The sequence below is a fragment of the Tursiops truncatus genome, chromosome 6 (assembly GCF_011762595.2).
Source record: "Tursiops truncatus isolate mTurTru1 chromosome 6, mTurTru1.mat.Y, whole genome shotgun sequence".
NCBI lineage: Eukaryota > Metazoa > Chordata > Mammalia > Artiodactyla > Delphinidae > Tursiops > Tursiops truncatus.
In genome coordinates this window covers 25,028,292-25,038,934 of record NC_047039.1, presented here as the reverse complement: position 1 = coordinate 25,038,934, position 10,643 = coordinate 25,028,292, and the positions used below count along the sequence as shown (strand labels likewise).

At 41.5% G+C, this 10,643-nt stretch overlaps 1 protein-coding gene across 1 annotated transcript in view; it reads left to right on the top strand.

Annotated features, from left to right (window-relative positions):
* The window catches only part of LOC117312567 (RING finger protein 11-like), a 44,950-nt gene extending 35,696 nt beyond the window's left edge, over positions 1 to 9,254 (top strand). Inside the window, exon 2 of the mRNA XM_073805900.1 lies at positions 7,443 to 9,254. Coding sequence (XP_073662001.1) covers positions 7,443 to 7,643 — 201 coding nt within the window. The 3' untranslated portion in view covers positions 7,644 to 9,254. The remainder of the gene's footprint in view (positions 1 to 7,442) is intronic.
* The last annotated feature ends 1,389 nt before the right edge of the window (positions 9,255 to 10,643 follow it).

Below are 10,643 nucleotides of genomic sequence, written 5' to 3'. Positions count from 1 at the left end.
TGTTATTCAATTGGACATTTCCAAACATTTAAAACCTGACCTGGCCACAACCCCATAAAAGTCTACAGATCATAAAGAAGTGTGCTGGGATTATGTAACTATGCAGAAGACAAGTCACTAGGACATCATTTTGACAACAAGCTGCAAACCTGCAGCATAGGAAAATCCCAACAGGAGAACAAGGTGCACATCCTTCTCTCTGGGCATGCAAGGGCAGGACTGACACCCAAGATGCTCTTCTCTCAACCTCAGCAGAGGTGCCTCTCACAGAGCAACTATGCAGTCTCCCAGAACCACTGGGAAGGAGAATCTGATACTGACAGTATTAGCTTGCCATGAGGCCAGAAGCGAGGGAATGTGTGTGGCCTTGGTGAGACAGCAGAGGTTTGGGAGATGTTGCTTTATATTGGTTTTCAGATCAGGAATTTGTACATATAGCCCATAAACAACGTTTCTTGAAAACATATGAACATTCTTGAGTATGACAGCTCCATGTGAGGGGTCAGAAATGGCAGTAAAGTTCATTTTACTGGCTAACAGCTGATTTGCAGACTGGAGAACAGGCTTTCTTGTTTACAGACAACCACAAGGCTGCCAGTCGTGTGCCAAATCCACACAACTACACAGTTGCACTGGGAGAGCGAACAAACATGTTTTACATGGATTTATTTCAGAGAGGGAAGTGCTTCTTGTAAGGCTCTGTCAGTTTAAAAAGCAAGAAGAATGACCATCCACCTTTCCCAATTCAAGCCCTATATATCATAAATATAGCTACACACCAGCAACTGATTACATACATCACGAGCTTTGATGAATGGAAAGCCCCTAAAAAAGATACCAACAAAACGAAGCTAGATATTGATGTAAATACATCACCAGTTAAACCCAGTTAATACTATTTAGTATTATGTACAGTATCCACACAGAATTGTGTATAAAAATAAATAAGCTCAAAAGAAGGACCTGGAAGGCTCTGCTATGGAGAAAACTGAACAGAATTCAGCTGACTGGCTTGGTAATAACTCTCTGAACTGCTGAGAGGCCCCTTCAGTTCCTATGTTCAGTATGGTTGAGATTTCAGTCTCACTTCTGTAAATGGTGATATTAATCGTTCTCTAATTTACCACTCTGTGTGACGAGGATGGACCTGAGATTAAGTGTCTCAGGAAGAAGACAGAAAACCACAGAGTTGTTAAACTCAAATGCAAAGACTGGGGATTCAACACTATACTTTATGCAACAGCAATTCACATTACCATTTGGTCAGATTCTTTCAACAAAACAAAAGATGCACTCACATGTATTAAAAGACAAATTTAACTGCCATCTGTATCAATATGTTAATGTGCTCCAATCACATGTTTTCATGAAAGTTTAAACATAAAATCACCTTTAAGATCTAGGCCAAGTGATCTGTTCCCTGCCATGTCAGATTATACCCCGTGAAGTTTACTGTCTTAAGAGTGATAGAGTTCTTTATACCTTGACAAATAACTAAAAGGAAAATAAAAACCCACACACACAATAAGATGAAGAGCCTATACATTTGTCAATCTTGATTTATTTGCTTTTCTTGAGTCAATTGGAGGTTTATAGCCACATTCTTAAAATCATTAACTGCAGTCTTCCCAAACAGGTAATTCATGAACTGATGCATTCTAAAACTTGTCAGTAACGAAGTGTTATTCCAGTTTACAGCAACACTTTAATTCTATTTCGGTACTAAAACTGAATACACTGAATACTGCAAACTTTATTCCCAACCACTCAGTAAAGTACTACATACATTTGAGACAAAGGGGAAAAAAAGAAAAACCTAAAAAGCCTAAGACTCTTCTGATTTTCATTTCCAATGATACATGCCAATCTTGATGATCAATCAGCGACTTAAATGTCAACTATAAACCCAGTATTTTATTAGCTGCTATGCAGTATACTAGAGCAATAGAAGAAAGAGGACCTCAAACCCTCTGTTCCCTCAAATTGAAAGGCAGGCTTCCTGACCCCTCCAGACCACTACTGGACACAGGGAACACACACTAATGTTTCAGGACCCCAATCAAGAGTCACCTGCTTTGTGATTACTTCCATGACACACCCTCACCAACACCATTGAATTTGCTGCTCCTACGGGACGTTACATATAGTTCCTATTTTAACACATACCACAGTGCAGTATAATTATGATTGCAGATACATGTTCTAACAATTTAAAGATCATGATGACTTTTTTGCTCTTTATATCTTGCTATTTCCCTTCCCATATTTCTTGAAGAGAAACCATAAAAATATAAACAAACACAAAAAACAGAAAATATACAAAACATGTGGTTTATGGCTTAACACAGACTTAAGTAAGATTAATTCTGACAGTATCCAGCATGACAAACTTCCATGGTACAAATGAGAATGGACCAAGGTTTGAGCAGGTATAGGAGACAATCCAGGCATGAACAACACCAAGAAAAGGTAGACAGGAAGTAACGTGGTGTGTAGGAAATCACGAGACCAGTCTGATGGGAAGAGACTTAAACAAGACTGAAACTCACTTTCTAAACCTCCATCTCCAACTGGACAATTCGCAAGACACAGGTGCCCCAAAGTGGCCGATTTATTCAATCCCTTTAATGGGGAGGAACAGTTTAAAATTTTACCCCTTTAGTTTGCCCCAAAAGCAACTATCAAATGTTGGCAGGACACAATGAAGGCTTACCTTTGTTAACATAGTTACGTCTCTTTCTCTCACAACTAGCCCACTTAGTTCCAGGTTCCTTAGCGCACCTGACGCACTTACACAGCGTCTAAGAGCTTTACACAACTGGAAGGTCACATCTTTATTTCTTATTGCAGGAACACAACTTCTGGAAACTTTATTTCTGTCAGAACCTAAAGCAAAATTATTGTAAAATGAGTGATATAAACCATACATTTTATCACCGTTAAACAACTAAAAAGAAAAAAAGCGTCTGCTCTGTGCTAAGGATTAGAAACCACTCCTGCCCTTAAATTAAGCCTCATTAAGGAGGGACATGTGTAAACTCAAAATTTCAATCACATGAGATAAAGAACCATAACCTTTATGCACAGAGGTTCCTATGGAAGCTAAAAGTTATGTCTGACGGCTTCATGATAACCCTGAAGTACAATCGAGAAAGATGAGGCTATGCAGAGTTGGAGGAGGAGGTGCATTAACTGCAGAGGGAGCACCTTTGCAAAGACACTCAAGCCTGACTCCTGCTGGGCACTGCAGGTGGGGGTGACTAAAGGCCAGGGGTCCAAGTGTGAGAAGGGACAGAAAATAGAGATGTTGGTCGAATCAAGCCTGGGAGAGAGCATGGCTTGTATCCCACAGGTGATGAGGTCCGGGGCTACCACTGGCTGAGTAAGGGTGCCTCCACTGATTAGCAAAAGGCACCCCGCTGCTGAAGGACCAGTTAGATAAAGGGAGTGATCACAAAAAGCTCCCCTTCCTCAGGGCCAAAGAGCCCCAGGAGGCTTGGTAGAGCACAGTTCAGACTACACGCCTCTGGGCAGAGCACACGCTGGGCGGCTAGTATGCACTAACTCTGTGTGGGCAAGCCATTAGCAGCATTATTTTAGGCATTATCTTTTCATGTTAGAAGATCACTCAACCCCAGTAGGCAGATGAACTTAGAGGAACTGAGTCCAGGGGCCGCGAAACCACCCAGGAGCTTCTGCCATAGTCCGGGGAAAATGCAATGTGGACGAAGAAGCAAATTTAGGAGGAGGCCAAAATCTACAAGCTAGCCCCACTGGATGCAAGACATGAAGAAAGTTCAGTGAAGGAACTCTGAAGAGAATGGGCTCTGCAATAAATTTTTCTTACAATCAATGTAAAATATTAGGCAAAATTAAGTACAGTGGCCTTCCAGCTCTAATTTCTTTTGATTTCTAACTTATTACTCTGGTTAAGTAAAGTCCCTTCAGAGGTATGGAACAGTTCCTACACCTGAATGGGATGCAAAGAAAAATCTGATTTCTCTTCACCAGGGGATGAGTTGAACTGTTCTTACAGAAGAGATGACACATGGTGTGAACCCCAGATCCTAGAAAAGGGCCAGGCTCACGATAAGTATTCAACTTTTTGAAAACAAATGAACAATCATTTCCTCTCCTAGATCTTAATACCCTTTCTCTGCTGGCTACTTTCTTTCAGCTTATAAACATCCTCAATATACTCACTTTAAAAGCCCTCAGACCTATGATTCTTTGGATCTTCTTGTGGGTAACCTAAGTATCTCCCATCCCTTCAAATACCTGTCCTCCCAAAAAGCTCAGATCTGTACCTTGGGCCCAGACCTGTCTACCAGGCCCCTCTAAAGCACTGAAGATGAAGTAAGATCCTCTCCCCACCCCCAATCCCTTTCCTACTGTGCTCTGTATCTCACAAAAAGATGCAGCTGTAAACCGTCACCCACACTTGCTGCCCTTCCTTTTCTAACTGGTCACCAGGCCCCACCCATTCTCTCTCGGATCTGCAAAATCCATTTCAACCTTTTATAACTTAAGTGGGACCCTTAGATTACAATTCACCCTGCACCCAATCAAGTGCCTTCCACATGGAGGTCTGAGTGAGTCTCTAAACCAGAAGTCCATCTCACTGTTCTTTAGGGTTTCCCACAGCCTTTAGGATAAACATCTAAACTTCTGACAGGACAAACAAGGCCCCTTTCTGTTGGGCCCCACTAGGTTTCCAGTATCAACTCTCATTTCTTTCCCAAACACTGAGTTCCAGTCCTGTATCTTAGTTTTGCCATATTTTCTTATATTTCTCCAACTTTGACACACACTGCTCCCTCCTGCCACCCCAGGAGCTTCTACATATCCTTAGAAAGGATGGCACCTCCTCCAAGAAGCCTACCCTGAACTTTCCCTTCCAAGATTCTGTGCTCTGCAAAGGGGAAACATGGGGGGGAGGGATAAGTTAGGAATTTGGGATTAACATATACACACGACTGTATATAAAATAGGTAATCAACAAGGACGTACTGCATAGCACAAGGAACTCTACTCCATATCCTGTACCAACCTGTATGGGAAAAGAATCTGAAAAAGAATGGATATATGTATAATGGAATCACTTTGCTGTACACCTGAAACTAACACAATATTGTAAATCAACTATGCTCCAATATAAAATAAAAATTAAATTAAAAAAAACAAGATTCTGTTCTCTGTAACACCAGAACTCACTTCTTCCCTAGCACTGACTACTGTGCTTGTGTTTACTTGCCGCCCAGTAGAAGGGGACATTACCTAGGGCAGAAGCATCCTCTCCAGCAGCGCTTGGTTCTGACAACTCATTCAAGTGCCAGGATACTCTACACACATAACCTGCTTAATTAATTCTAAGAACCCACAGAAAGGGTGGTTTTTAATGTCATTTTACAAGTGTGGGGATTGTAGTGCAAAAGAAACCTGCCCAGGCCACAGAGAGCATAAACTCTGGAATTCAAACCCTAAGCTGCCTTCACACCAGTGCTCTTTCCACTGTATGATAGGACTATTGAAAAAAATTTTTTTTTTCCTGAGCCCTGTTTTAATGAAAAGGAAATGAAGCTGGGATATATCAATTTCCTAATTGCTTTGGCGTGTACCAGGCAAAGTCATTCAACAGACCAGGTAACATCTGTGGAACAATGAACGATGCTCCAAACTGTGCTAAGTGTTCTACATTGTAGAGTCTATAAGCATTAACAGAGTGCGACCTTGTAACTGCCACAGAGAGTGACCTTGTAACCGCCACAGAGAGTGAGTCCTGTTAAGCCCATGCTACAGATGAGAACACTGAGACCTAGAAGCCTTAAGGCACTCGGCCAGGATCACCGAGCTGGCAGGAGTCCTAGGCCACATGCCCCGTCTAGTGCACGCACACCTGGGCACTGGGCACCGGTTCTAGTGCCCACCCTCCACTTTGTACCATCTAAAACTCTGCTTCGCAGCGCCGACACGAGAGCCCCTGGAAGTGGAAAGTACAAACCCGTCTCGCCAAGCCATGGCTGGAAGAAGCTCTGGATACAGATCGGGGGCAGAGGGTGCTCAGGGGCGGCGCCCAGTCCACCCTGCGCAGGTGGTGGGTGTTGAAGTCCGGCAGGCCCTCCCACAGGGAGGCGCCCACGGCGGGCAGAGGCACCGAATCCTGCAATGCACACAGGTCCTCACAGCGCCAGAAAAATGTCGGCTGTGCTGTCGCGGCACAGCTTCACTCAGTGATGATGGGCCGAGCGTGGCCTCGGGGACGCTGGCTGCACACAGGATGCCCACACACGCCTGGAAGACCCGGCTAGCCTCCTAGCCCCTCAGGCGGCCATCTCAGTCCAGGGAGTGGTAATAAGGATCAAAGTGGTAAAGGTCTTGCATTCTTCTTCTTGCATTATTTCAAAACCGGCATCGCTGGCGTCAGGCAGTCCGGTAACTGGGTCCGGCGGACCGGTAATTGGGTTCATTTGCCTCTGCCTTATCTGCCTGCCATCTGCTTCCTGAAATGCAAACAGCTACACAGGGTGATTTGCTACAAGACAGTGCAGGGAGCTTAAGCACCAGATGCAGGATGTAATTTACACTGACAGCTAGGGAGTGATAGGAACAGGATGTAATTTAGCTTTGTGAAACTTACATCTAGTTACAGACAGTACAAATCAGTAACAGTTTAAATAAAACTAGGATCGATTAACCCTTTCAGGCCAGTTTATGTGTCTTCTCTAGCCTGTTCACTGTCCCCTTTACTTTCCTTATTTTCTGGAGAGGAAAAACTTCATTTCTATTTTTGCTGCAACACTATTATGCTTAGTGAAATAAGTCAAACAGAGAAAGACAAATACGGTATGTTATCACTGGCATGTGGAATCTAAAAAATAAACAATAAATGTAACAGAAAGGAAATGAACGCACAGATGTAGACATCAAAGCAGTGGTTACCAGTGGGTAGAGGGAAGGGGGGAGGGGCAAGATAGGGGTAGGGGAGGGGATGAAGAGGCACAAACTACTATGCATAAAATAAATAAGCTATAAGGATAGCCAATGTTTTATAATAACTTTAAATGGAGTATAATCTATAAAAATATTGAATCACTGGGTTCTAATATATTGTTATTACAATATAATACTGTAAATCAACTATACTTCAATTTAAAAAATGATCACCACAGTACGTCTAGTTAACAGCCATTACCATACATGGTAGAAATCTTTTTTTCTTGTGATGAGGACTTTTAAGATCTACTCTCTTAGCAAATTTTAAATATGCAATACAGTATTATTAACTATAGTCACATCCCCAGGACTTATTTATCACTGGCAGTTTGTACATATTGACCACCTTTACCCATTTCACCCACCCTCCACCCCCTGCCTCTATGAGCTTTTTTAAAAATTCCATATAAAGTGAGATCATACAGGATTTTTCTTTCTCTGTCTGACAGATGGGGAAGTGCCTTAAGTCCCCCACTTCGGATGACATCTCCCTGCCTCACAAGTCTCAGTTCGGCTGGGCTAGCTTTGGCAAAGGGACGGAGCTGGATCAGGAGCCGCTGCTGCCATATCTGGATCAAGTTCCAGTTTTGGTCTATCATCCAACACCTAGCCAGACTCGCCTAGCAACACAGCTGAGAGGAACAAAATAGGATAGCTCAAAAGAATAGGCCTCATACAGCATCAGCCTAAAGGAGTTTATGACCCTGGAAGAAACGGATCAGAAAAAAGAATCCGGGGGGCTTCCCTGGTGGTGCACTGGCTAAAGTCTCCGCACTCCCAATGCAGGGGGCCCGGGTTCGTTCCCTGGTCATGGAACTAGATCCCACACGCATGCCGCAACTAAGAGTTTGCATGCCATAACTAAGGAGCCCACCGCCTGCAACTAAGACCCAGCGCAACCAAAAAAAAAAAAATCAATCAATAAAATAAAACAAATATTATAAAAAAAGCTCCAGGAGTGTGTGATCTGTATGATGGACTTTGTTTATGAGAACCCAATTTGATTTCTGCTGTGTATGCAGGTCACCTGGGCTGTACAGATGACTGGCTGATGAGATCCTTCACATGCCCCTCCTGCATGGAGACAGTTGATGCAGCACTGCTTTTGTCCTACGAGACTAACTGAGCCAGTGTCTCTCACCTGACTTCAAGAGAACCATCATTTTTGGTGGTTTTGATCTTTTGTCGTTGAGCCCAAAGAGCGGGGGATTAGGAATTAAGATCATGCATGAAAGTTTCCTAAAAATTCCTGAACGGCTTCAGATGTTGGGGAAAAAGTAGGATGCTATTTTTATGTAAAGCCTTCGCCCAGTGTTTAAAAATATAATTGTATTTAGATCTTGTTATTGCTCCAGTACATAGGATTTGTGTAAAGTGTTACATTAGCTATAAATGTTTCAATTGTGTGTAGAAGATTAGGAGAAAGATACTGGTTGTTTTTCCTAAGTGAGATATCTTTCTTCTTCCCCATACCCAAATTCTTTTCTGAAGTTGCTGGCATTTGGGTCAAGGTTTTATTTAAAGCTACATTTTATAACACTGGCACAAAAAAGGTAGTTTTAAGCTTTTTTGCATAGTTCTTTTTTTTTTTTTTTAGAATAAACATAGAGCATTTATTTTTTACTTTATAGGAACTCCACAAGTTCAGGTCCCATTGTTTTTTTGCTGTGATTGTTGTTACTATTGATGTTGCTGTTTTCTGTCTTTGCTGGTTCTTTCTAATCTACCATTTGTCATTATTGGCATACAGTCATCTCAGGGTCACAAGATAGCTGCTGTAAAACCAAGTATCATATTCTAACAAAACAAGGAGGAAGCAGAAAAAGAGTCCCAATGGTCATTTTTCCTAATGCATATTTATCTTTTTTCAGAGAAAAATATCATTCTCATAAGCACAATAACAGCCTTCCCCTAATTACTCATTTGCCAAAACAGACTGATATGACCATTCATAAGACAATTCATGGCAAAGAGGGATATGATAATGATTGCCTCAGCCCAACAAGGATTTATCCACGAAAGCTGAATGCTTCACTCCTCAAAGAAATCAACACTTTTCTACATACAAAACACAAGTCTCTTGAAGGGTTCTTCATAAGTGCATTATAGAAGAATTTAGTATGTCATAAGCACTTAAGGATTTGACATTCAACTGTAGTAGTATCCATGTTGGTTAATTTTCTTACAAGCCCCATGATGAGTTTGAGAAAAACTGAAAGAATTACAGTATCAGGTTCTATTAAATCCTTACATGTATCTTGCTTAAGTTTTGGTTCATTAATTTATATCCAACTACATAAAGCAAATTTGGAGGAAAAATAAATAAATAAATAAATAAATAAATTAGATTTAGGTCTCCAAATATTTTCATAGGAAGATGTCCACCATATATTAAATTATAAACCAGAATGTCTAAATACTATACCATTAAATCACAGGTACAGTCAGTGCTGTATATCCAACGGTTCCATATCCTGCAGACATGGAAGGCCGACAATACTACACCATTTTACATACGGGAGTTGAGCATCCGAGGATTTTGGTATCTATGGGGAGTCCTAAAACCAATCCCCTGCAGATACCAAGGGACCATTGTATATGCTTATATCTGCATTTTTTACGTCTCAAAAAGTATGTGCTAAATTATTACTGGTGGTCACCTCTGAGTAGGGGGCAAAATTGCCTTCCCTTCCACTTCCTACATTTCTCTGACTGCATTTGTTGCATTCAGCTTACATTACTACTGTAAACAGAACAATTTAAACATGGTCTGCCTCTTGGGGTTGGCAACTCACCTGCAGATGTGGTAGCCAGTCCTCTTTAAACCATGGGTACAGTGGACACCAATAAGTCTGTCTATAAAACAGGGAATATGGAATTAAGTAAGCGAAGTAGATACACTAAAAACAAGTTATACAATTTTCTGAAGAGTAGCGTTTATTAGTTACCAAAACACGACCACTAACCTGAAAAGGAAAAACTCTGAAGAAAGAGTGTTTTTGCAGGAACGTACTATCAAGAATTAACTACTATAAAGTCAAAATTCATTGTCTCTGGGAAATTTTGCATAGCCTCCAATCAGATGCAATAGCGTGGACTGGAGAATGCCCATCAGGAACTGACCTGACTATAGAAAAAGGGAGTGGAAACACAAAAACAAAAACAGGCTACCAGAAGAATAGAATTTGTTTTTGAGTGAAACAAATGGAATGCCTTCAATTTTAATGCTCAATATTAAAAAGAACAAACAGTTTCTGAAGTGCTCTTGAGGTCCCAAAGCACTTCCATTCCTTCTCTCATTCACTGCTCCTCACATACTATGGGTCTATGTGCTTGTGGACTTCCCGGGTTAACTAGTATCGTTTTTATTTCACAATGAAAAAGTAAGGCTTGAGACGTAAGCCCAAGCTGCACAGCAGGCAAACAGAAAAAAGACTAGAATCGAGTCTCAGATTTTTCCAACTATGCCACAGTAATTCGTGGTCCAGCACTTAAAAAAAATTATATGAGAAAGTAAATATAAAACATCAACATGTAGCTGATCTCTGCAAAAGGTATGTCTGTGACTAGGTGGTGTCTGGCATTCGTCATCTGCCTGGATTACTACCGCCCTATAATTCTAACAGTCTCTTCTATTTCAACTGATCCTC